At 54.3% G+C, this 25,841-nt stretch overlaps 1 protein-coding gene across 3 annotated transcripts in view; it reads left to right on the top strand.

Annotated features, from left to right (window-relative positions):
* The window catches only part of PHKB (phosphorylase kinase regulatory subunit beta), a 65,466-nt gene that overhangs the window by 28,505 nt on the left and 11,120 nt on the right, over positions 1 to 25,841 (top strand). For all 3 annotated transcript variants that reach the window (XM_070399002.1, XM_070399001.1, XM_070399003.1), the window contains 17 exons: positions 2,020 to 2,083; positions 5,421 to 5,516; positions 6,297 to 6,494; positions 7,092 to 7,149; positions 7,860 to 7,937; positions 9,426 to 9,584; positions 12,908 to 13,002; positions 18,216 to 18,271; positions 18,748 to 18,841; positions 19,785 to 19,868; positions 20,493 to 20,597; positions 21,322 to 21,404; positions 21,553 to 21,643; positions 22,649 to 22,710; positions 22,792 to 22,954; positions 23,028 to 23,109; positions 24,954 to 25,011. In XM_070399002.1, coding sequence (XP_070255103.1) covers positions 2,020 to 2,083; positions 5,421 to 5,516; positions 6,297 to 6,494; positions 7,092 to 7,149; positions 7,860 to 7,937; positions 9,426 to 9,584; positions 12,908 to 13,002; positions 18,216 to 18,271; positions 18,748 to 18,841; positions 19,785 to 19,868; positions 20,493 to 20,597; positions 21,322 to 21,404; positions 21,553 to 21,643; positions 22,649 to 22,710; positions 22,792 to 22,954; positions 23,028 to 23,109; positions 24,954 to 25,011 — 1,626 coding nt within the window. The remainder of the gene's footprint in view (positions 1 to 2,019; positions 2,084 to 5,420; positions 5,517 to 6,296; positions 6,495 to 7,091; positions 7,150 to 7,859; positions 7,938 to 9,425; positions 9,585 to 12,907; positions 13,003 to 18,215; positions 18,272 to 18,747; positions 18,842 to 19,784; positions 19,869 to 20,492; positions 20,598 to 21,321; positions 21,405 to 21,552; positions 21,644 to 22,648; positions 22,711 to 22,791; positions 22,955 to 23,027; positions 23,110 to 24,953; positions 25,012 to 25,841) is intronic.

Below are 25,841 nucleotides of genomic sequence, written 5' to 3'. Positions count from 1 at the left end.
TTAAGTCCAATTATTTAACCGATTGCACGGGGAAAAGGATAAAGCGGGAAGAATTGAGCATCCCCGCTAGTCCGGGCGCAGTGTGTGTTTCCCGTGATGCTTCAATTAGGAGACGGTTTCCAAGCCCACCCCCGGCGGGCCGTCTGCACGAGAAGACAGAGCCGGGCTCCTACGTGCGTGTCTCCTCCAGCTCGGCTTCCGCAGGCCTCGCCTTGTGGATGAGGGGTCACTCACGGAGGGTTCTGTTATCCGCTCCAGGAGGGGGAAAGCTGTGCGCTGGGGCCAGGGGGCTCCTAGGTCCCAGGGACTCGTTCCTAGGCCAGCACAGGAGCTGGCGGTGGATGTCTCCGCACGAGCCCCAGACCACACACCTGGGGCTCTCCTGGTGCTCGCCCGGAGCCTGGAGCCCGTGCGGCTGCTGGCGGCCTCCCTGCTGCCTGCGAGGCTAGTGAGCCTCCGCCTCCTCGTTCTGGGTGCGTGATCGTCGGGCCCGGCTCCGGTTCCTGCCTGCTCACCTGTTGTTGCGGATGAACCGCATGGCTGAGAGGCTGGGTGGGTGCCGTCCCTGGTGCAGACTCGGCCACAGGTTTTCGGAGACGCTATTGTCCGAGAGTTTCTGTCTTGCTAGGCTGCCCTTTTCCGGGCCCCTTGGCTGGGGAGCAGGCTTTTGCGGGGCCTTTCTGTTTGTGTGCACCTACTGGCATTTCCCCGTTAGTGCTGCTTCACCTCCCGTCTGGAATATGCGAGGCAGCCCGCCTTTCATCTTCCAGGGACTTTGTCTCCTTGCCTGTAACGCCCGGGATTTTTAGTTGCACTTCGTGAGAGGCATAGAGAAGGTTGTGTGCGCCACTTCCCAACCACGTAGTTTAAGTTTCCCATCTATTCACCATCCTGTGATACAAATAACGCTCACCTGAGAGATGGCACATGACCACGCCACGGAAAACATGGGTCACAGCGACACGGATCGCTCAGAACGCTCCAGCACCTGCAGGGCTTTCTGCCCTGGGCATGGCCTCTCCCAGGGAGGAGGGAGGGGGAGGGCAGGGAGGAGAGGGAGGGGGAGGGGAGGGAGGGGAGGGAGAGAGGGAGGGGGGAGGGGAGGGAGGGGAGGGAGGGGAGGGAGCAGGGAGAGAGAGAGTGGGAGGAGGGAGCACTGGCTTTGCTGCCAGGCTCCGGCCCGGCTGCTGCTCCAGCCCCGCTTTGTTAACTGCCTGGGAGACATGCTGAAAGGATGACAGATCATTAATTTTGTTCAGTGTTCCCGGCGGACGCAGTTGCTTTCAGAAAACAGTTGCAGTAAGGAGAATAAACGGGATAGGAGGTCTAAAATGCTTAAAGGTTGCTATTTATAAGAGTGTCCTATTTTTAATGGCACTTGGGTCTCCCCATTTTTGCGCACAGTTGTGCGCGGCAGAGGAGTACACACTGTGTCACAAAGAAAGGACGCAGCGGCAGATGAGAGGCCTGCTGACCAGCCGTCTGGGGACAGAAAGCGCTGCCTGTTTACCGGTCCCCGAGCACGATGCTCGGCCGGGTGCGCAGACCACGCTCCGGTCGTGTCTGACGCAAGGTCCTTTTCAGGCTCGATTGATGTCAGCACAGCCCTTTTGCGTTGGTCTGAGCTGACGGTGCCCAGCCTGGTGGTGACTCCACCGCTCATCCCAGCAGCCTCCTCCCAGCTCGCCCTTTCCCTCCTGCGCCGGGGCTGCCCGTGCTGCCGAGTTAACGCTGCTCCCACCCGTCCTATGGCCCTTTGTCCACACCGAGGGGATCTTAGGAACATTCCCCCCAGAGGTCACTAACGATCAAATAGAAACACTAAAACCACACACACACACACACACACACACACACACACGCACGCACGTCATTCCGAGGTCTCCCCGACATCCTTCTTCTCCCGGAAGTTGTTATAAGTGTTAATGGAGACACTGGCTTGTGAATATTCGTCAGACGGTGGTGCTCATTTTGTGGCCAGATGTGCCAGAGTTACAACGTGTTCCTTTTCCCTTTCAGCTCGGTGGGCTTAGCAAAAGCGGCTCTAGAAGCAATTAATGGATTCAACCTCTTTGGCAATCAGGTAAAAAAACATAGCAGCAGCAGCAAACTTTGATTACTTTTTTAATTACCTATTTAATTAATTTGGCCGCTCATTAGCCAAGTCATTACTCGGTATCGCAGAACGTCTGAAATCTGTGTCGCGCGGTCGAACAGGCTGCCCTGGGACTTGCCAGTGAAATTTTAGTTTCCTAACTAAAGAGCATTGCTTCATTTTTAAAATCTTTTAGTAAAGGATTCTCGTTACCTTTTTTAAAAAAATATTTTTTTATTGATTTGAGAGAGAGAGGAAGGGAGAGGGAGAGAGAGAAACATGGATTCAAGAGAAACATCGGTCGGTTGCCTCCTGCATGCACCTGACTGGGAATTGAACTGGTGACCTCTCCGTTCATGGGTCGATGCTCAACCACTGAGCCACACCGGCCCGGCAGAATTCTCATCATCTTTGTTCAATAACTTTTCCCTCAAATCTGCTGATGAGCTTCCACAGTTAAGACATTTCTGGCCTTATATGCCGTGTATTTCCCACGTCAGTTCTCACATCGGTTTCTATGTGATGTACATCAACGTCCAGCTCTGGGGAGGGGGACGTGTAACATCTACAGCCACAGAGTTGCAAGTCTGGGTCCTAGCTTAACCCTCACCTGGCTGTGAATATGTCTAAATCTCATTTTCTTTGGGATAAGAGAGAAAACCCTGAGGGTTGCCTTACATGTTCAGAAGGTCATTAACCGGTCCCTGCACGTAATCAAGTAGCCTGGACCGAGCTGTTGATGGAAAGGAATGAAATGTAAGAATACCGCATCCTCCTCTGGGTCAAGAAGTCGCTCGTGTTCTTTAGCAATGTTCGTAAAGATTCCTAAGCCGGACGGGCAAAGGAGGCTCCGGCTGATATTACAGTGAACCCCAAGCTATGAAAATGCTAGGCCAGTACAGATGCCCTGGAGGGAGTTAACGGAGGTGTAAATGTGGCCGTTTCTGTCGGGGCGATGACAATACTGTGGACCCCAAGCGGTGAGTGTAAGACAGTTCCTAGTGGTACCCAGCGGTCTCCCCCTCCCCTTGTCCCTCCCTCCCACCTCCTCCAGGGGACGGACTCCCTCCCGTCACACCCGGGACGGGAAGGATGAAGAGTGAGGCCGACAGGAAGGGACTGGGAAAAGGGGCGCAGCACGCATTCTGGGCGCTCTCATGCCCGCCCTACGTCACCCACGGCCCACACTCGGCCTCTCGTGGGATGTGGGTGTGAGAGCCCGTGGAAAATCACGAGCATTAATGCTGTGCCTCTCCCGGGGATGCCCGGGGCTTTGGGCCTCCGACCGGGTCCTTGGCCTCTACCCACACTCCTCTCCTCCCGAGGAGCCCAGCGCTCACGCAGCTCTCAGTCGTTTAATTTCCTTTTCACCCTCCCTCTCCACACATCATTTAACCGTGCGTGTGTGTGTGAGTGTGTGTGTGTGAGTGAGTGTGTGTGTGCGAGTGTGTGCGTGTGTGAGTGTGTGAGTGTGTGTGCGAGTGTGTGTGAGTGTGTGTGTGTGTGTGTGCGCGAGTGTGTGTGTGTGTGTGCGAGTGTGTGCATGTGTGTGTGAGTGTGTGTGTGTGTGCGACAGAGAAATAGGAGGGTAGTATGGCATAAATAATGGCATTGAGCCTTGTTACAACAGCCAAGAAAGATGGGAACTGACGGATGAATGGGTGCACGCGTGCACGATAGGATAGGAGTCAGCCATAGGGAATAAAGTCTGGACATCTCCATCAGCATGGGTGTACCTGAGGGAATTATGGTAAATGAAATGAATCAGAGAAAAAAGACAAATACTGTATGATCTCACCGATGTGTGGAAGGTAAATAAACAATAGCACAAGGTCGTAGGTACGGGGAACTGATCGGTGTTGCCAGAGGTGGGGGCGGGCAAAACCGGTGAGAGGGTCACAGGCAGAAACTCCCGGTGAGGACACAGGAGTCCAGGGAGGGGACGCGGTGCGTTCCCTGGAGCACCGTCAGGAACCTCCGCGTGGGCAGGTCTCTCTGTGGGTCTTCAAATACGCTCAGGGGTGGAGGCAGGTGCCGGGCAGAGTTGTGATGACTGAGGAGGTGGGAGATGGAAAGCTGCCCTAGGGCGCACAGGCACGCTGGCTGGCACGTCCTCAGAGAACATTCTCCCTTCTCCTGTCTTCACGGGAGAAGTCACCACGCGACCTAGTGAGGAGAGATTGCTCAGGTTCTGCAGAGCGTTCAGAGCAAGGCATTCCGCCTCCCTCCCTCTGAATGCTGCCGCTGGAACGAATGTGTCTGATCTCTACAGCAGGTGATAATTAATCCATCTGTACATCCTCCTCAAGGACGGTTTTGAAAAATCGCTTCTGAATACGAATAGCTGCCTATGGCCCTGGGTGATTTTTATCCTCCTGTAAATCTGGACCATATGCCTAAAGCATGGCCTGGGTTTTTTGTTTTTGTTTTTTTAAGATTTTTAAATTGATTTTGAGAGAGAAAGGGAGAGGGCGAAAGAGCAAGAAACATCCATGTGAGAATGAAACATTGATTGGCTGCCTCCTGCACGCCCCCTACTGGGGATGGAGCCCGCAACCCAGGCATGTGCCCTGACCGGGAATCGAACCCACAACTTTTTGGTGCTCAGAGCGATGCCCAGCCAACGCAGCCTCAGCAGGCAGGGCAGGCTGGTCCGTTTGTAAGAGGACAGCAAACCATGTGACTGACTGGCCTCTGCCCCGGTGAGGAATGCGGTGAGAACGGAGCCTGTCCCCCTGCGCACCTTCCTTGGAGGCTGGGAGAGGGGAGGCCTGGACAAGGAGGCCATTTATTTTTTGGCAGAAAATAGCAGGTGACTGTTTATATTAATCAAATCAAATCAAATTAATCAAATTGAGCAAGAATTACCAAAGCTACCATTTCACTTCATTCCTTATAAATTAGCCTCCTTAGATTGTGCCTTTAAAATTTCAACTCGGGGCAGACTTGCATGATGTGGCATGCAGTTAACTTCCCTAATTAGTAGCCTAAGCATACATGGTAAGTCTTACTGCTTTCTCTATCCGCAGGCTAACTAATATTGGCATTTTATTAGACTGAATATCTTTAATTGATTAGTGATCAATATATTTTGATTTATAAGAAAATATAGGAGAAATAGGGAAATAGGAAAATAACATTTGTTATGATTACAAAGTTAACGTGTGTATTGCAGGATATTTGAGAAGACCTGACTGCGCTGAAAAGAAAATTAAAATCTTCCGTAGTAGCGCCGCTCTCACATGACGCAGTGTTGTTGTTTTGGGTGAAGTTTCTTCTCAGTTCAGATGCCCAGTCTGTACAAGCCCCGTCTCTCTCGTTCCAGGGCTGCTCGTGGTCAGTCATATTTGTGGATCTCGATGCTCATAATCGCAACAGGCAGACTCTGTGCTCCCTGCTGCCCCGGGAATCGCGATCTCACGTGAGCACCTTTACCGTGAATTAGACGCCATTTGTGACGTCACCTCTGGGTGACTTTCATATGCCGGGAGGAGACTTTCTCAGAGTTTTCTGGCAGTTGCTTGTGGCTCTGTTTTTTAGAAAACACCCCAAGTGAGAGTATTTAATTATTTAAAAACAGCTATTGTATAGAAGACGTAGCACAAGATTTTGATAAAAGTAAAACCCACAAAGACAAATAATATCGTCTCGTTCCTGCACCCCCAGACTTTCATCATAGGCGGCACACTCATGTTTGGGGGTTTCCACATGGTTGATGTACATATACAATGTTTTCACTTTACAAACTGGAGGATATTCTCAATAATGCTCCGTAACGGAGTTCTATGAACGGACATGCTTCCTTATTAAAAAAAATGGTGTCCACAGTACACATTTTAATGGCTGCTAGTATACTGTCCTAGTTGTTGGACATTTAGATTGTTCTGTTTTTCGCGATTATAAACAAGTTGTTATGACAAACTAAGTTGTAAGGACTAATTAATTACCAGTGTGAAATTTCACACACTGCCTTAATGAAGATCTCAAGCCTGAGGTCAGTGTTGCGCCTTGAGAAGACTTACTCATGGATAAGATGGTCTCCTCTGAGGCCCACTGCCCCAGGCCGCGTGGACGCCCCTGTCCCTGGGGCGCGCCTCATTGGCGCCGGGTCCCTGCCGACTCCCGACTCCCTGGGTCTCCTCGGGCTGTCGGCCATGTCGCTGTAGGTCCACCGCCCCCCCCCCCCCTTCTCGTTCCCCAGAACACGGACGCCGCCCTGCTCCCCTGCATCAGCTACCCTGCCTTCGCGCTGGATGACGAAGCTCTGTTCAGCCAGACACTCGACAAGGTGGTTCGGAAGCTGAAAGGGAAATACGGCTTCAAGCGTTTCCTGAGAGACGGGTATAGGACGTCCCTGGAGGACCCCCACAGACGCTACTACAAACCGGCTGAGATTAAGGTACCCGAGAATGCCACCCCCAGTGCCGGCGGGTCAGAAGTGCCGCCTGGGCTTGCGTCCGGCTCGGCCGCTACCAGTGGGCGAGACCAGGAGCCTCCTCAAATACCCTCTGTGCCGCTGTGTGGAGGAGGAAGTTAAATCCCTGGGTGTGTGGTGAGGCACCCCCGCTCCCTTCTCCACACCCTCCTGACCCTGGCAGACTCGGGGTTCGTCCCTGTTCCTGACACACGAGGACGGACATCTCAGAGGCGGCAGGCGCTGCGTCCTCGCCGCCTCCCTGTGGGCTGGGCCCTCGAGGGAGCGCGTCTGTGTTCTCGGCTCTGGTCCCGCTGATGCCGGGCACGGGCGGTGCTAAGTCCCGTAAACATGATGGAGCGAAGGCGCGCTGAGCGATGATGAAGCACATGAGCCCTTGAATGAGTCCAGAGAATTTAAAAAACAACAATGAACCTGCTGCTCAGATCAGCCCCGTTTTGTTATACAATAAGCCACTCCTTTTGCATATCCCACTGTAATTGTGATTGGTACGTTGCCCTGACACTGTGACTGTCCCAGCTAATTGTTCATGACATTTCCATGTTTTATTTTCTGTTCTAGCTGTTCGATGGCATCGAATGTGAATTCCCCATATTTTTCCTGTACATGATCATCGACGGTGAGTGAGCTTCCCTGCGGCGGAGCTGCGGGCTGGGTGTGTCGGGAGGCGCAGGCACGAGATGCCACCGCGTCCTGCCGCTCAGACGGCATCTGTGCCATCTCATCAGCATTTTACGCTCCCCGCTTCCCGGCGGAATGTTAAATCACTTAGAGAATTAGAACCACACTGTGAATTATTCTTTTTTAAAATATATTTTTATTGATTTCAGAGAGGAAGGGAGAGTGAGAGAGATAGAAACATAAATGATCCCCACACTGGGGACTGAGCCTGCAACCCAGGCATGTGCCCTGTCGGGGAATCGAACTGCGACCTCCTGATTCATGGGTCAATGCTCAACCACTGAGCCACGCTGGCTGGGCTGAATTATTTTTAAAGTGATACAGCTCCATTTTCATATTTAGAAAGAAGAAAGTTTCATGCGTAGAAACCACGAATGCTATAATCTGCGACACCGGATATCTCTAACATTCACACTGAAGCATCGAGAAATTTCAATTAATAATCAGTTTTCAATCCTAAATGCTAACATGACCTTCTGAAATTGATTTCCTGGAAAACTATCACACACGTTTTCATTACCTTTTTTTAAAATTTTATGTTGACCATTTACCTAGATAATTACCAAAATAGTTGTAGGTGGGCCGATGGCTCTGCGGGGAGTCCCCGCGTGCTCGCTGAGCGGCGCTGCGCTGTGTTCTGCGTTGCAGGGGTTTTCCGAGGCCACGCCGCGCAGGTGAAGGAGTACCAGGACCTGCTGGCGCCCGTGCTCCACCGGACCACGGAAGGTAGGCTGCGGCTGCTGCAGGTGCTCCTCCCGAGGGGTCCCGGAGGCGCCTCCCAAATGTGCATGATTCCCCTTAGAGCAGTTGCTGTCAGACTGAAAGAAACGGGGGCCTTGGATGAGTTAGAAAGAACAATCTATTCACTTGTCGTCACAAATGTGTCTTCTGAAAGGAGTGCCTGTGGCACGGCTGGGATGGGGGGATTCAGGTGGTCGTGGCTGCAGCCACTGCAGGACGCAGGCCGGGCGGCGGGTCCTCCTCCGCCACCCGCTGTAGCTCCTTTGCTCTGTGCTGGTGTGACAGGAAGTACTGGTTTTTTAATCCTTACCAGAGGATATTTTTTCATTGATCTTTAGAGAGAGCGAAGTGGGGGAGGGGGAGAGAAGCATTGATGTGAGAGAGATACATTGGTTGGTTGCTCCCATACGCGCCCCAACCCGGCTGGGGATGGAACCTGAAACCATGGAACCTGCCCTTGACCGGGAAGCGAGCCTGCGCCGCCTCAGTCTGGGGGCTGCACTCTCACCACCGAGCCCCCAGCCAGGGCGGACGTGACGGATCTGCATCAGGGCCCGGAACCACGGTGCTCAGCGGAGTCCGCCTGCAGAGGGCTGCCATGGGCCCGGTGCGCTCTGGCCTCCTCTTGGGAGTTGCCTGTAGCACCTTCCTCATGTTATGTCGATGTCTGCTAAGACGCCGCCCTCTGAGGATGGACTTCATGTTTTAGAAATGATCGCAGGCCCCGTCCTCTGAGCAGCGTGCGGGCTCCAGGTAGAGGCCAGCAGGGCCCAGGGAGGAGCAGGACGGAGTCTTCTGTGTGAGACAGAACTCTTTCTCAGAGGAATTTCACAGGCGAAGTTCCAGCCTGGCCGGTGGGGCTCAGTGGTCAGCGCTGTCCGAGGAACCAGCGCATGACAGACCCTCGTGTGGGTGTCAGACACACGTCAGTCCTGCCCGACGCAGGGGACGGAGCTTCAGGGAAACCTGTGCCATTTTATTAGAGCGAAGTTTCCCACGGGCTGACGTGCAGAAGCTCGGAGTGCTGTCTCCCTGTGGCACCCAGACTCCCGTCTTCTCACAGTAACACGTAGCTTCCCCTGAAGGACAGGTCTAACCAGGCGGCCGGGGAAGGTGTGGCGCGGAGGTCTGGGCCCGTGTGGGAAATGGGGTCTCTCTGCTCTCAGCCGGGCTCCGGGTCTGACCCCCCGCACCAGGTCCCAGGTGTGAGCTTCCCCGACTGACCCTCCCTCTGAAACTGGCTTCCTTGCCGCCCGTCAGCACCTGCACCGCGCTGTACCGTGGATGCGCTTCCAGGCGCCACAGGAAGTGTTGGCGGAAGCGTGACCTGCGCGTGGAATTGGGGTCCTCAAGTTCTTCCCGGCAGTTTCTGAAAGGGGCCCCACAGCCGCCTCCCATAGCCCGTGGGGCCCGTCACCTCCTGCACAAGTCTAGTCTCGCTCTGCCTCCTGACAGTCACTCTTGCACCCCCAGGCCACCCTGTCGTCCCCAAGTACTACTACGTGCCGGCCGACTTCGTGGAGCTGGAGAAGAGAAACCCCGGCAGCCAGAAGCGCTTCCCCAGCAACAGTGGCCGGGACGGGAAGCTGTTCCTCTGGGGCCAAGCCCTGTACATCATCGCCAAGCTGCTGAGTGAGTGGGCGGCGGGCGGCGGGCGGCGGGCTCCCCGGTCTTCACGCCCAGACAGTGTGTCTGCGGGTGGGTGCGGTGCGGAGGGCGGGGAGCTGCTTCGTCTGCACAGACATCTGAAGGCACCTCCTTCACTGCGTGCCGATGGGCAGTTTCTGAGAAGATGTCCAGTAGGCGTGGTCCGCTCCGATCTCAGGGCACCTGCGGCGTGTGGGGCTCTAGCAGAGGCTGTGGGAGCGCCGATGCACTTTATAGAATAGAATGACATTCCCATCTCGTGTGATGGCCATCTGGGGTCCGAGCTTTAGCAAGCCGCTTGCCAAAAGGGATGGGTTATCTCCAAGTTCCTTCTTTCCAATGAACCCATGTACTGGGTGTCATCCCTGAGGCTCAGAAGAGCCCTCCCCCCCGCCCAGGCCACACAGCCATGACCACAGGACTTTATGGGTTTGGTCAGGGCCTCAGGGTGAGCGTGTCCCCCGGAGCCTCTGTGGCATTAAATATGCTCATTAAACAGACAGACTTTGCTAACTTAGTAAGATGTGACTTTGTATTCTGCTTCATTTACATGCTGATTATTAAAAAACGTATTTCTTAGTCATTTCTCTGTCCTCTGTAACATGTCTCGTTAATTCGCTCTGCCCATTTAACCTTGGTTTTATGTTTTTTTCCCCTCAGTCTGCATAGTGTTTTATATATTACGTGTATTAAACCTCTCTTGCATTTTCCTAGTTTGTTTATCTTTTAGAAATATATATATTTTTATTGATGTCAGAGAGGAAGGGAGAGGGAGAGAGAGATAGAAATATCAATAATGAGAGGAATCATGGATCGGCTGCCTCCTGCACGCCCCACCCTGGGGATCGAGCCTGCAACCCGGACATGTGCCCTGACCGGGAATCAAACCGTGACCTCCTGGTTCACAGGTTGATGCTCAACCACCCACCTACACCAGCCGGGCTCTGTGAAATGTTTTTTAAATTGTCATTTCATTAAAGAAACAAAAATTATTCTTCATGCATCTTCTTACCCTCAACAATGATGGTTTGAGCTGAACTCAGGGTCTATTTCATAAACCTTTCTGTGCATTAAAAGGCAAATATGAATGGCCCACCCACCCGCTGAGGGTTGAAGGCGGCTGCTGTGTTTGTGGAAACGCTTGGCTGTCGGAGGGTGGCCCTGTGCGGGGAGCCGCAGCCACCTCCCCATCCTGTGCTGGATCGGTGTGCTCCTGCAGGCTGGCCCCTCTCCGCAGGGAACGGTGCCAGGTGCCACGGAGCTGGCACCTCCGGGGCTCAGCTGTGCTTCCCGAGTGACGGAAACCAGTGCAGCGAGAAACAAACACAACTATTTCTGACCTTTAAGGTCTGAGCCACGTTTATCGCTGTGGCCACGAGAGCGATGACAGCAAGTAACGTTTCTAACCTGCTCCCGCGCCGGTTTGTCATTTTGCTTATTGACTCTCCTGAGGGCCTGCTCCATGCCAGGTGGGAGGGGCGCGCGTCAAAGGCCTGGCCTGGAGGGAGGCTCATCAGCAGCAAGCCAGGCCTGCAGGTGCAGCGCAGAGCGCGCGAGAAAAACACGCCAGGAAATCAGCGCTTTCAAAGGCCTCGGCTAACTGCTTCATTCGTGTCAGTGTTAGTAGACTCGCCCTTATGCTTTCCAAGGATATAACGTCTTACTTTATCTGTCGTCCTTTCTAGCTAACAAAATAATAAGATAGAGCTTCGTTTCCGTGGCTGGCGGCGAAACATTAATTATGTAAAATGCTGATGGTCGTGGGAGCTTTCCACATCCCAGTGATCAGACAAATGAGACCGGGAAATAATTTGCTGCTATTTAGAATATCACGGCACTAATCAACCCTGCCTCATGAGCTAAACTGCTATTAATAAATGGAAATGACAGGTCGATATTTGCCATCATTAAGCCTATATTGGTTCCACTTAAATTTTGCAAAAGTACGTGAGAGAATGTTCTGGCACGTGCTCCCTGGTTTGGGCAGGACACTACCACCTCGTAGGTCTGACTTATCTGTTTGTGGCCTCCTCCTGGCGTCTTCCCATCAAGGTGTAGAGAAAGGCATTGCTCTTAAAGGGCAAGGTTCCCCGTGGTTCAGGGCCCAGGCCCCGGAGAGCCTGCCTGTGTGAGCTGAGCTTTGCCACTCCCCAGCGCGGGTGCGAGGTGCTTGGCCACGCGGTGCCTCCGATTTGTCACCTGCAAAAGGATGCGGGTGTTGTGAGGATGAATGACCTGGTGCCGTGGCCACCGCTGCTCCTCCCTTCCCTCCTTCCTCTGTTATTAATGTCACTCGCTCATTGTTAAAGACCTTTCCCAATGTGCCTAGAAACGCCGTGGCGATCTGTGTAAAGGGTAGCATTGCCATGTGCCTGGACGTTGCCCAACTTAGAGATACCCTGAGAAACGCTCCCCAAACTGCAAGAAACGGGCACGCGTTTTTGTGGCAGACTCCTGCCCTGTTTTCCAGAACTGGTCACTGCTAAGGAAACGAGGTGGAAGTCCTTTTTAAGTAGACATTAAACGCGGTGAATTTAGAGAAGTCAGCAGGCTGTTGTTTTTACATGATTGCGATAGAACGGAAGATCAAGAGTGAATGAGCGGGTTTTCATAGCTTATCTGCAGTGAAAGTGAAAACAGGGCCAACTCATTTTAGAGGTAGGGCCTAGCCCGGCCAGTGTGGCTCAGTGGTTGAGCATCAACCTATGAACCAGGTGGTCCGATTCCTGGTCAGGCATATGTCTGGATTGCAGGCTTGAGTTCCAATAGGGGGTGTGCAGGAGGCAGCCAATCAATGATTCTCTTTCATCATTGATGTTCTGTCTCTCTCTCCCTCTTCCTTAGTCTCTGAAATCAATAAAAATATATATATAAAAAAGAAGTGGGGTCTTTATTTATGTTATTCAATTAACTTTCACATGTGTGAGCAAAACACTAAGATAACTATGGCTACGGTGGCCATTTTTAAATTGGGTTGTTTGTCTTTTATTACTGAGTTGTAAGAGTTCTCTGTGTTTTCAAGGAACAAGTCCCTACAAGATCTATGGCTTGCAGATATATTCTCCTCTTTTGTGGGCTGTCAATTTGACCTTCTTGATGATGTCCTTTGAGAAACAAAGGTTATAATGTGACCAAATCCAATTTATTTCATTTTTTCTTTCGTTACTTAATGTTTTGATGTTTTATCTAGTTTAAAATCACAAAGATTTCCTCTGGTTGGCAGAGTGTTCGGTGAATGCTGATCAGGTTTTGCTGGTGTTGGGGTTGAACAGGTGCATTTTGGGTAACACCCTTTCCTTCCTCCCCAGCGGATGAGCTGATCAGTCCTAAAGACATCGATCCTATCCAGCGCTACGTCCCGCTGCAGAGCCAGCGCAACGTGAGCATGAGGTTCTCCAACCAGGTAAGGAGACCACCTGTTTCCTCGCTAGACTCATGCAAGGAACTGGCAGCTTAACTGACGGAGGAAGTGTATTCCAAAGGCGGTTTTTATTGCTCCTTCCGAGGGCAAGGCTCTCCCTCTTCCGGGCAGTTAGGATTTACGCGTCTGTATGTCAGCTCTGCTTTCATTTGATTTATTTACTTTAATTTTTAAATCCTCACCCTAGGGCAGGGGTGGGCAAACTTTTCGTCTCGAGGGCCACAGTGGGTTCTTAAACTGGACGGGAGGGCCGGAACAAAAGCATGGATGGAGTATTTGTATGAACTAATATAAATTCAAAGTAAACATCATTACATAAAAGGGTATGGTCTTTTTTCTTTTTAGTTTTATTCATTTCAAATCCGGCCCGAGGGCCGTAGTTTGCCCACGGCTGCCCTAGGGCATGCTCAAAGAGAGGAAGGGAGGGAGGGAGGGCAGTGGGGGGAGAGAGAGAGAAACACTTCTGTACCTGCCTTGACTGGGCATTGAACAGCAGCCTCTGGGCGCACAGGACAATGGTCAGCCGGCTGAGCCACATGGGCCGGTGACTATACTTGAATTTAAAAAATGACTTGGGGTGAAGGGCTGCCTGTGAAGGAGGAAGTGTGAGCCAGAGGTGTCCCGGTAAACGTCCTCTTCACAGGGTTACGTGAAGGTGTCCCTCGGGCTTGAGAAGGTGCGGGGTGCACGGGCGGGGGTGGGGGGGGGCAGGGGCGGGGCGGGGGCCTCTCAGCGCTGCAGCTCCGGGCGGCCCGCGGGGCTGGCGGGCGTTCCGCTGCCTGCTCTCGTGCTGGGCGGAGGGGTGTTTACATTCTGTGTAGTTATTCCTGTGGATGCAGACTCTGTGGTGGCCACAGAATGAACGTTTGCAGGGTCAGCAAACCTCAGTGGTAAGCGGCACCGGTCACGAGGACTGTTAAGATGAGGCGCCGTGGGCTGTGGCGATGCCTGAGGGACGGGAGCAGGTCGGCGTGGCCGGCACAGCCAGTGGACGCTGTTGACTAGAGCAGCAAGGCCCTCTCACGGGAGTGAGGCTCACACAGTGTACAGGCCCCTTCCTTGTCTTTCCATGGGCTTTCCCCCCCTAGAGAGAGTAGAAGGGGAGCAGGGGAGAGGGAGAGAGGGAGAGAGAAAAGAGAGAAACGGTGATGTGAGAGAAACATATTGATTGTTGCCTCCTGCCTGCGCCCGGATGGAGGTGGGGGATCAAACCTGCAACTGAGGTCCGTGCCCTTGACCGGGAATCAAACCCATGACCCTTTGGTCCTTTGGCCCACACGGTAACCACTGAGCCAGACCGGCCTGGGCAGCACTCCTTTTAGTTTAAAAAACATGCATGTGGGCGTGTGTGCGCGCACACACACACACACACACACACGCTTGTTTTAATGAGAGGAAGGGAGAGCCAACCAGACCCATTAGATCCTGTCACTATTTCTCTGAGCCTTTTGATCATTTCCCACAAAACATGCGAAGAGCAGAAGCTGTTGGAGACGGTTACATAAACGCTGGGCTTTCTCAGGACACAGAGTGGCAGTCAGCACACAGTAGACGAGTCTCCCGGCCGCGGGCCCCTCGCTCAGGCGGGGACGGGCTCTGTCCACTCCCCGTCCGGACAGCGCAGCGCACCCGCAGGGGCGGCGATGCAGAGGAGTGGGGGTGTGCGAGGGGGAGGCAGGTGTGAAGGTGGGGAGAGCTGGACTCTGAGACAGTCAGGAAGGCTGACTTCGTGCCGTCTGGGAGGAAGGGCACAGAACTGGCCGGAACTCGGGGGCTGGTCTGCAGACCTGAGGGCCCGCCGCACAGCCGCCCGGCCTGGGCTCCCACCACCGCCCTGCAGCTCACGCATCGTCACGTGGTTGCTGGGTGTGGTGTGTGAGTCGGGCACTGCCGTCGCGGGCTCCCAGGACCTGGTTGCGGGTACCCTCGGAGCGATGGCGTGGACATCGCAGGGGGCAGCCTCTCCATGCATTCGCTTCCTGTGCAGCTCCTACAGCACGGACTTGTCCTGCGCCCTTTGTTGTTCTTGTTTCAGAGCTGCTCACGGTTTTTCGAGGTTTACGAATCTTGGGCGATTTAAGGAAACTTTGCACGAGGCTCCGCTTTATTTGGTTCACTTCATGCCAATGGTCTCAGATCGCTGGACCAGTTTGAGACAATTTCTACTTAAAGGATTAACACACACTTCACTTCACTCGCTTGGCAAAGAGAGAGAGTGTGCATGGGACCCAGAGCCGGGTTTCCCTGCAAGATGGGGTCTTTAGCGCTGAGCACAGGGCCCGTGGTCGTTACGATGACACAGAAGGACACAGCCCAGGTGGCAAACACGCCTCCGGGAACCTGGACCCCCCCCCCCCCCCCCCCCACACACACATACACACACACACACACACGCACACACACATACACACACACATACACACACACATACACACACACACATACACACACACACATACACACACAGCCACAGAGGAGCTTCTCAGGTGTATCCCCATCTTTAGGGAAGAAGAGCCTCCTGTCAATCACTGTTTACCCGGAGCCAAAGGGAAGGACACGCCGGGTCAGAACTCTCCAGAACTGAGGGAGGTCAACCTGGAAGTTTAAACAACGGGCTGACTGCTGGCACCATTCCAGCGGCCCCTGAGCTGATGAAGATGAGCAGCTCCAATAGCAGCGGGAGGGCAGTGACGGCTCACACGGCCATGGCCTCCCATGGCCAGGCTGGAGCATGGGGGGGGAGGCAGGACACCAGGCTGAGGTCCGGCGCCCAGGAGCACACGGAGCCGGTGGCTGGTGTCGTTGTAACCAATGCCTCAGGCCTCCACGCCCGCCCCTCCGGGCCCCTCCGAGCCACTGGACGCCTGGCTCCTTCCTCTGAGGGAAATCCACTTGCTCATAAATAGAGGCCACTTGCCTGGGGCTTCCTTTCTCCTCATTTTGAATCTATTGACGGGTTTAAAGGTCTGAGTCTCTGAAGAAGACCTCTCCGTTGGTCCTCACGGAACTCCCCCTTAGTCAGTGCTCCCAGTCCCAGGGCGGCCCCTCCTAAGGGCAGGCGGGGCTGTGGGGGCCCCTCCCGAGGCTCCGGAGACTCGCAGGGAGTTGGATTGTCTCGTGAATAGAACATGAGTATTTTGGGCGCGTTGAAGCAGTATTTCACGTCTTTGGTTTAATTATCGTGGTAGAGCAGGTCACATGTGCTGAAGCACCCTGAGGCAGTTTGGGTTCCCGGTCATCATTTTTGCAACACCCCAGCGTTGAGCCTGCGAATTGCGTTTAATAGGCCAATTAGAGAGGATTGAGCTGCTCTGCGGGTCTGGGGGGAAAGGCAGGTGGGAGAGGGATGCTTTTTAATCGTCAGAGCTTATTTTCCAAGCTCCAGAGCCGGATGGAAGCCAGTATCGATCGGTAAATCACGTACATATTTACCTCTGTGGGCGCCGAGTTCCTTCTGGGGGGGGACGGTGGGCGAAGAGCTCCGGGCGGGGCTCGGAGGCCGACGCTCAGCAGGCAGGTGGTTTGTGAGGGGGGCTTGCTGAGCGGCTGGGTTTTACCGTGAGAGTCCTTCAGCCCCTGCAGCCCCCCAGCCGATGCTCACGTGGTGCCTTGGGCGTGGGCACTTCAGAGCTGGTGCCGGTCTGCCAGGCAGAGGGAGAGAACAGGGTGTAAGCAGACCTGCGAGTCCAAGGGAAACACCAGGCCGTGGCCGGGAGCTGCAGTGCCCTCCTGGGACGCCCCGGGGCTGCCTGCCAGCCCACGCCCTCCTCGCCCCTTAGGTAGGAGCCCTCACTCCCGCAGACTCAGCGACCCCTGTCAGAGCCCACCCTCCTTCTGATGCAAATACCAGGCTTCACCCGAGAGAAATGAGGCTCAGTGTTTTGATTTCTCGTTAGAAATCTCGATGGGCCTCTGAATAATTCATTTACTTCCTCGCCCTTTGGAGTAACATGAACTGTTAAGGTTTTTATCGAATAGAAATAGAATTTATAGCCCTGGCCGGTTTGGCTCAGTGGATAGAGCGTCAGCATGCGGACCGAAGGGTCCTGGGTTCGATTCCGGTCAAGAGCATGTACCTTGGTTGTGGGCTCCTCTCCACCGGGCCCTGGTCAGGGCTCCTGCAGGAGGCAACCAATTGATGTGCTTCTCTCACATCGATGTTTCTCTCTGTCTTTCCCTCTCTCTTCCACTCTCACTAAGAATCAATGGAAAAAATATCCCCAGGTGAGGATTAAAAAAGAAAAAGAAAAAGAAAGAAATAGAATTTATAGCATTTGTAACACATATTTATTTTTGTTGGGCTGTTACATCATATGTTCATTTAATCACTCGGAAGTCAGCCTGAAATGGCATTGTCACTGCGATCCTGGGGGTCGTGCCTTTGGCCGCGTGGGTTTCGCTGCTGATGCGCATGTTCTGTGCTCCTGGCCTTCCATGCCACGCACAGCCCCCCCTCAGAACCACAGAGGCAGTCCCTGGCGGAGTCGGCCGTGGACAGTGCATCCCTGTGAAGACATGGTGTGTGCCCGTGTCCTCAGAGCTGCCTACCGCGGGGGTCCCGGGGCTTCTGAGTGCTCCCTGCGGGTCACGTAGGGCTCGGCGTCAGATGGCCAGAGCCCGTCTCCGTCCCCCGAAACAGAAGCACGTGCCCAGCGCTGGCCCCGAGGGGACCGCTGAGCCCCAGCTTGTGCGGGGACGCGGTGCTGACTGCAGTGAGCGGGCCTCTGTGGGAGCCCCCCTGTGGGAGCCACACCTTAGAGCACGGCTCTCGGACGCATGAGGTGCGGAGGCAAGTTGCTAACAGGACCGGGAGGAGCCGTGTGCGCGTTAAGATGTCAAACGAGTAACTTCACTCCCAGTCACTGTCTCACAGAGAATACAAACACTGGGTTTTATTTTTAGCTCCTCCTCTTCCCCTCAGAGGGACGTGATGGAAAATGGCTCAATGTCCCCAAACTGCTCTCAGGCCTCATTCCAAAGAGCCCGAGGGCTCACCTCCCGGGCGGTGAGCTTGATGGCTCCCTCCTGTCCCACGACTGTGCGAGTCAGAGGGACGGGGGGAGCGAGAGCAGGAGGGGCGGCCCCGCAGGCAGCTCGTGCCGTCCTCTCGGTGAACCCGGAGACGTTACCGTTGCCCGGGCGCCCACAGCCGCGGTGACTGGATCTTCTCAGTCGCGCCCCTTTCTGTGTGGCAGGGCCCCCTGGAGAACGACCTGGTGGTCCACGTGGCGCTCATCGCGGAAAGCCAGCGGTATGGAGCGTGGAGGGCGGCGTGCGCTGTGGGGAGCCATGCGGGGCTGGGGGCGGGGGGGGGTGGGACGCTCGCTTTCCCCTCCCGATGCTGAGGCTGGCGGCAGAGATTCCGTGTGGGCCCTTGGCAGGGTTTAGGACGGCGTGGACGCCCCTGTAAGTGCAGGACCACGTTCTTGTCAGTGTTAGTGACGGGAGTGTTAACCACTGTGACCACCAGTGTGGCCTGGGGTGCAGCATTAAAACAGGAGCACACAGATTAGGGGGATCCCCCAATCCTGTGCCTGCCCCCCGCCCCCATTGGCCCGTCCCCAGAGCTCCAACCTGATGTTCCGTGAGGCCTCCGGGCCCCAGGGTCCCAGGGCAGACGGCGTGCTGCTCCGCTGACAAACACAGCTGCCCCGAGCCCGGTCTCTGCCCGTGGGTTCCACGCTGCTGCCTGCTGTCCCCAAGGCCCCTCTCTGCCTGGCCCTGCAGCCTCCAGGTTTTCCTCAACACGTACGGGATCCAGACGCAGACGCCTCAACAGGTGGAGCCCATTCAGATCTGGGCGCAGCAGGAGCTGGTGAAGGTGGGTGCTGGCTCCCCACCGTCGCCCTGGGAGCCCCTTTCCCTGACTTCCGCAGACCTGCCCAGCCTTTCCGTCCCTTCAGTCACATCAGCACTGAGATGTAGATGAACGCACAGGCAGCGCACAGATGATGTCATCTATGCACCATCCATGTCCACGTCTGCACACTGATGCGTGTGGTGTGCGTGCATCTATGGCAGTGATGGCGAACCTATGACACACGTGTCAGAGGTGACACGCAAACTCACTTTTTTGGTTGATTTTTCTTTGTTCAATGGCATTTAAATATATAAAATAAATATCAAAAATATAAGTCTTTATTTTACTATGGTTGCAAAGATAAAAAAATGTCTATATGTGACACGGCACCAGAGTTAAGTTAGGGTTTTTCAAAATGCTGACACGCCGAGCTCAAAAGGTTCGCCATCACTGGACTATGGCGTCAGGGAGCTGTCCTGCTGCTGCTGGTGGTTTAGGGGTCACAGGTAACTCCCGCCCCTTTAACATGCACCAGCGTTGCCCAAGGGGTGGTGAGAGTCGGCGGGGCCGTGTAGTAGCATTTGGCTTAAACTTTAAAATAAAATTTTTATCAGAAAAATCAGTGAGACACTCCCGCTTGGGTGAGAAGTGCTGGGAGGAGGAGGGCGCCTGCGGCCTGTGCTCTGACATTAACTGGCGGACGTGGTGGGCCCGGGGCCTCTGTCTCGTTTCCTTGTGCATCGGCAGAGCCGGAGGCTGACTCTGGCTGTCTGGCTCTCACCTCTCGGGGCCCAGAGTCCAGTGGCCGCCGTCGGCTGGCTTGTGTGCCTCCAGCCCATGGGATAAGGTCTCCCGCGCTTTTTCTCTGGAGAGAGAAGAAAGGGAGCAGGAGATGGCGGGGGTGGGCAGGGGCAGGGGGGGAAAGCACGCTCCGCGCCCCTCTGTTAACACGTGTGTCTTACAGGCCTACTTCCACCTGGGCGTCAACGACAAGCTGGGGCTCTCGGGGCGGCCGGACAGGCCCATCGGCTGCCTCGGCACGTCCAAGGTGCGCGGGCTCCGGGGGTGGGCACCGCAGCACCACGGGCGGGAGCGGCTGCACTTGGGCTCCTCCCTGGAGTCATTTTTTAAATTATATTTTTACTGGTTTCAGAAAGGAAAGGAGAGGGAGAGAGAGAGAAACATCAATGATGGGCTAACCATTGATTGGCTGCCTCCTGCACGCCCCACACCGGGGATCGAACCTGCAACCCGGGCCTGTGCCCTGACCAGGAATGGAACCCTGACCTGCTGAGTCATAGGTCGATGCTCAACCCCCGAGCCACACCGGCCGGGCCTGAGTCATGATTTTTTACAGCCAATCTCCTTGGATTTGTGTGACGTCACAGAAGTCTTCTGGGAGGGAGTGAGCGCCCCGCTCCGTTACCTCTGAGTGCCCTGAGATGGCGGGATGGTGGCGGCTGCTGAGGGGCTCTGTCGTGGTGGAGGGACGGTCATGTGCTTCCTCACACCCCCAGTCAGTCAGGGGCTTTAAAACCCTTCATGTTACATATTTTTTATGAGTCTGTTATTTGCCTCCTCTGATCGGACATGCGTAGTCATTTTTTCAGGGCTCTGTAACGGTACCTCAGCCTCTGCCGGCTCTGTGTTTATTTTGAACTTCTCCCCGCAGATCTACCGCATTCTGGGGAAGACTGTGGTGTGCTACCCCATCATCTTCGACCTGAGTGACTTCTACATGTCCCAGGACGTCCTGCTGCTGATCGATGACATAAAGGTAGCCGGGAGCACTCCCGCACCCACAGGCAGGGCTGTTCGGCTAATTCCATCACAGGTCCTGGCTCCGACCCGTCACCCTGGTGGTCTGGGTGACAGGGTCTGCTCTGCTTAAGCTTGCGTGGCTGCTCGGACTCTGCGGTCCTCTGGCGCCCGCGGGTCATCTCCTCTGGAACAAAAGCTGAGCCAGAAGCCATTTATTATGAAGAATGTCAAGGAAGACAGCCAACTCGTAGCCCCGTTAGTTAAGCCTCCTCCCTTTTCTGTTTCCACTGCGGAGGGTCGTGGTGCCCCTGTTTGCTCATCATCACGGCTGCCGCGTGAGCGCTGCCCGGCCCTGAGGGGGATGGGCAGGGAGACACTGAGTCGGAGGAGAGCCTCCCCATGGCGGGAGGTCCGTGTGGGTTCAGTCCAGTCTCTCCGCCACCCCTCTCACACGCTCACGGTGGAGGTGAGCATGAGCCTGCCTCCCCCGGGGCCGTCCCTGACTGTGCCCATCAGGCCACACACCAAAAACAAGCATCCTTCTTCCGTGCGTGTTCTCTTAGAGAACAAAGTATGAAGGCAGGGTGGTTCCGGTAGCTTGTGCGTGCCCTGCCGTGTGTGTGTAGGTGCTGGACTTCTGCCCTGGTCGCCTGCTCACCCCAGGGTGGACTGGGAGTGACCTGGGCATGGAGGGCTTTGCCGGCTCAGCCAGGTGCCACCCCACCCCGCTGTCCCCACAGAACGCGCTGCAGTTCATCCGGCAGTACTGGAAGATGCACGGGCGGCCCCTCTTCCTCGTGCTCGTCCGGGAAGACAACATCAGGTGGGTGGGCGCGGGGCGGTGCCGCCCGTGCTCCCCGTGCCCCTCGGGCTGGCGGCGCGGGGCAGGTGTGAAGGGCTCTCAGTGGGAGGTGGTTCGTTTCTCATCCTGCGTTCACGTGCGCATCTTGCTTGTCTGCTTCTATCTCTAGGGGCAGCCGGTTCAACCCCATCCTGGACATGCTGGCGGCCTTCAAGAAGGGTGTGGTCGGGGGCGTGAAGGTGCACGTGGACCGCCTGCAGGTAGCTGGTGTTCCTCCGGCGCCAAGGCTGAGCTCGCACCTCATTTAGTTACGACAGTTAGTCCCATGAGGGCGCAGGTGTTTCTCCACGTGTGTGCTGTGGGAGGCGCTGGTCTCGGGCGTTATTCCCGCCATCCTGTGCCCGCGGCCATCCTGTCCCCCTGACCCTCCCCGTGCAGTGGCTCCCCAGCCCACTTGCCTATTGACTCCAATTAAGCATTCCCTTTACGGGCTATTAGTACAGAAGGGGGGCCAAGCTAATAAAACCAGAAAACATTAAATCAGAATTAATTTTCTTATGTTTTCAGTGTTAGTTACCAGCTTTGAGAATAAATGAATTCTTGACTCTTTCTTTATATCCACATTACAATCCAGTATCACACGGTTCTCTCCTCTCAGAGCCTAGCCGTTCCCATCATCTCCAGCCCCGACACTGGTCCAGGCCACCACCATCCCCTCTGGGTCCTAACAGTCCTCTCCCAAGTTCCTATTGGCCACAGCGGCTCCCTGCTCCTGCTCTCCCCAGCCCATAGGCCTCCAGCGCCTTCCCCTCACCCAGGGAAGCCGAGCCCTCTGTCTGTGTGCTGTCCACCATGAGCGGCACCCAGCGATTCACAGGATCTCTGCCCAGACAATTTCAGCATTTCGTGTTTTCTTTGATTTCAAATTATTTTTTAGCATTTTAATAGGCAACGAATTTTATCTCGGCTTGAAAATGACCACAGCTCTGAGAGCAGAGAGAAGTACAGTTGGTGTCGTGTTGCTGTCCTTATTCACTCTGACTCGTGGGCCGCAGCTCGGTGTCTGGGCTGTGTGTGTGTGTGTGTGTGTGTGTGGCATGTGCAAACCCGTCTGATTTTAGAACGCCAGCGGAAGAAATGGCTTCAGGGTTGATATCGTGTTGGGTAAACCCATTTGAAGAATGACATGGGGACAGTCAGGCATGTGCACGGGTCACACAGTTGGGCCTGATGAACTCATTCGCGCCTGCCTTCCCGCCCTCCAGACGCTGATATCGGGAGCGGTGGTGGAGCAGCTGGACTTCCTGCGCATCAGCGACACGGAGGAGTGAGTCCCGCCCGGGGGCTGGTGTGTCTCCGGGTCCCATTGCAGGTGCAGGCGTCGGAAACGTTCTCTGTTGGTGTCTAGGGTTCCGGAATTTAAGAGTTTCGAGGAACTAGAGCTCCCCAAACATTCCAAAGTCAAACGGCAGAGCAGCGCCTCCCAGGCCACCGAGCTGGAACTGCAGCCCGACGTCAGCCTCGCCGAGTGGAGGGCCAGACCCACCCAGGACATTCTGCAGAAGCTGGAGGTGAGGCGGGCCCTTCCCGGGGGCCCCGAGGGAGGCCTGTGCCCCCGGTCACCCCCGTGATCTGTGTTCCCAGGACTGCAGCGGCCTGGCCAGCCAAGTCATCCTGCTGGGCATCCTGCTCAAGAGGGAAGGCCCCACCTTCATCACCAAGGAAGGTAGGGGCGGGCGGAGACGTTTTCAGCAGCTTCTGCCCAACACCAGACTCACCAGTGACTTCCTTGGACCCTTTTAAACATTTACGTGGGAAACGCTCATGCGTGCCACTTGGCCGGCGGGGAGGTGTGCGCTCCTCATGGCTCAGGGACGCGGGGTGTTTCTCTGATGGTCTGAATGGCGCTGGAGCCGGGGTTCTGCTGTGACTCTGAACCTGGTGGCTCCCGGACAGTGTCTCTTTCCAGTTTTATTTTCTGTCCGTTTTCAAGAACAACATTGAATTGTTGTAGCTGTAAACACCAGCCGCCCCGTGGTCCGAAGCAGCCACGTGGGCGGAACCGGCACGGGATGGGGGTGTGCTCTGAAGATGAGCAGAAATAAGCCCCTTCCGTGGTGTCCACCACTCTGTGTTCACGGGGAACCCGTTACCCCTGGACCCGAGTTTTGCGTTGAGTCGCGGCTCTCAAGGGCCCCTGAGTTCTCCATCGGGCGTTTTCCCATAGAGAACAATGCAGGATACACTTCATGTGGGTGTTGTCCAGCTACTCAGCGTTTTGGGCTCATCTGGGACATGTTGCTTTGGTTGGACCTGGAAATTGAGTCAGAATTTTAAGCATCGGTGTAATTAATAAGATTTATAGTTTTGGTAGTGAACTAAACATAATCGCTTATTCACATAAGGCGATTAGTTTTTGCATTATTGTAGCTAAGAGCTAACCTTGAGTATTATACATGCGAATTAAATACTCTTAATTTTCTTAACTAATTAAAGGCGGAAGAACTTTAGGCGAATTTCAAACAGAATCCCTCATTTCTAATTAGTATTGAAACTATAAGTATAAGCAGAATCCCAATTATATTGAGGACATTCACTGAAATTTACACTTTAAAACAATGGGATTTCATAAAAGCAAGGATTTCATTAGGAGCCTGGACTCCAGGATGGGTATTTTAGTAGTGCTTTAAAACAGAACAATATTTATGTAAATAGTTTATCACGAACATGCTGAGGGAATCATTTCTTAAACCATTTTTTGTAAACTTGGGAGTAATACTCATCTTTCACTTAGATACTGAGATGGTTTAAATCTGTAAAACCTTACGATAGAGTGAAAATCACGAGCGTGTATAGAACCTGAATGTGATTTTACCCAATTAGTTACAGAGCCAGAGAAGTAAGTTCAGGGTAAAATGACGACCCTACTCTTCACCCTGTTCCTCTTGGTGCTCCGTCTCCTCACGTGGTTAATTCATTGGCAAAGCCGACATGAGGCCCGGCCAGTGGGGACTGGCGCCAGGGAGCGCAGGGCGTGGTGTGGGTGTGAGCAGCAGCGCATACGCCTCCGTAGTTTTGCCGAACAAATAAGTGAAGAATCATATACAGGGTGTCCCCCCAAAATGTATACACACTTTGAATAATTATTCATTCCCATGGGTTAAATCTGAAAAGAAAACAATATCAATCGAGCTATCAAAAATATCTATGTATACATTTTGGGGGGACACCCTATATATGCAGAGGCTCCAGCATTTGCTCAGTTGGCTATGTTCTGTGTTTTATTTTCTGCAGTGAATTAAAGTAACACTTTAACGTGTTGGAAACTTAGAGATTGCATATTAATTAAGAAAAAATCGAGACATCCAGTCCTCACTAAGTCACCTGCTCAGACGAACTAGCAGCAAGGGCAGGACCACACTGTGTATTCGGGCTGCATGTTACCTGTGTCAGGCAGTGCGGGACATCACGGTGTGGGCGTACCAGCTCTCGTGGAACAAAACAAAATGGAAATGCGAGGGGCTTGGAAGCGGAGAATAAATGTGACGCGCTCTCTTCCCCGATGTCCAGGTACCGTGTCCGATCACATCGAGAGAGTCTGTAGGAAAGCTGGCAGCAAGAAGCTCTGGTTCGTATGAGTGTCCTTGTCCTGGTGTTTGTCCCGTGTGTTGTCCTAGTGAAGGGCCTGAAGATGCTGTTCCCCCTCATTTCCACTGTCCAACTCCGCGGCCAGCACCGTGCCTGCCACACTCCCCGAGATTAAAGTGCCTGGGAGGGAGACTCCCCAGAAGCAGCACCTGGGGGTGTGCACGGGCGGCCTGTGCGTGACCTTGCCCTCCGGGGCCCAGCAGTGCTTCCGGCTCTGCTGTGTCAGGAGCCCTGCCCGCTGCCGCGGAGGCCGCGGGGGGAGGGGCTCATGTCAGCGCCGGCACCAGTCATCCCCTCCCCTGAGCAGGCAGTTCTCACCACTTAGACGGAATAGCTCCCAGGGCCCGCAGTGGCTTCGCGGAAAATGACTAATGAGTTCTGCAGCGGTAGTCTCTTCCCAGGGGTTGAAACAAAATGAGGTAAGTCGAAATAAAACAGTTTAAATTCACAGCAGGGCAGTTGGCCTAAACGCACGGCTCTCTGCATTTTGAAGCAATTCTAACAGCATTACTGGCAGAATCTAACATTTTGAAAGTAAGAGTATACATATATATTTTTTACGTGACCCATTATTTTCTAATTTTGGGGGAAAAAAGTCTCAAGATAGGTAAGAAACTCCCTTCACCCGAGTGAGCCTTGGGTTTCGAATCTCTGAAATCAGGGTATTGATAAGCCAGTCTCTTGGCAGCCTTCCAGCTCTGTGATGCTCACCAACACACCCTTCCCGCCCAGGAGACATAGTGCCGTAACCTGGGGGGACCCCGTTTCTCACTGTAGACCCTCCGCACGTGCAGCGTGCGAGCTCAGAGG

Source organism: Myotis yumanensis, unplaced genomic scaffold, assembly GCF_028538775.1.
Source record: "Myotis yumanensis isolate MYYU_CA2020_CCGP unplaced genomic scaffold, mMyoYum1.0.hap1 SCAF_18, whole genome shotgun sequence".
Lineage (NCBI taxonomy): Eukaryota > Metazoa > Chordata > Mammalia > Chiroptera > Vespertilionidae > Myotis > Myotis yumanensis.
Note: the sequence above shows the minus strand (reverse complement) of the source record. Positions and strands in the feature narration are given on the sequence as shown.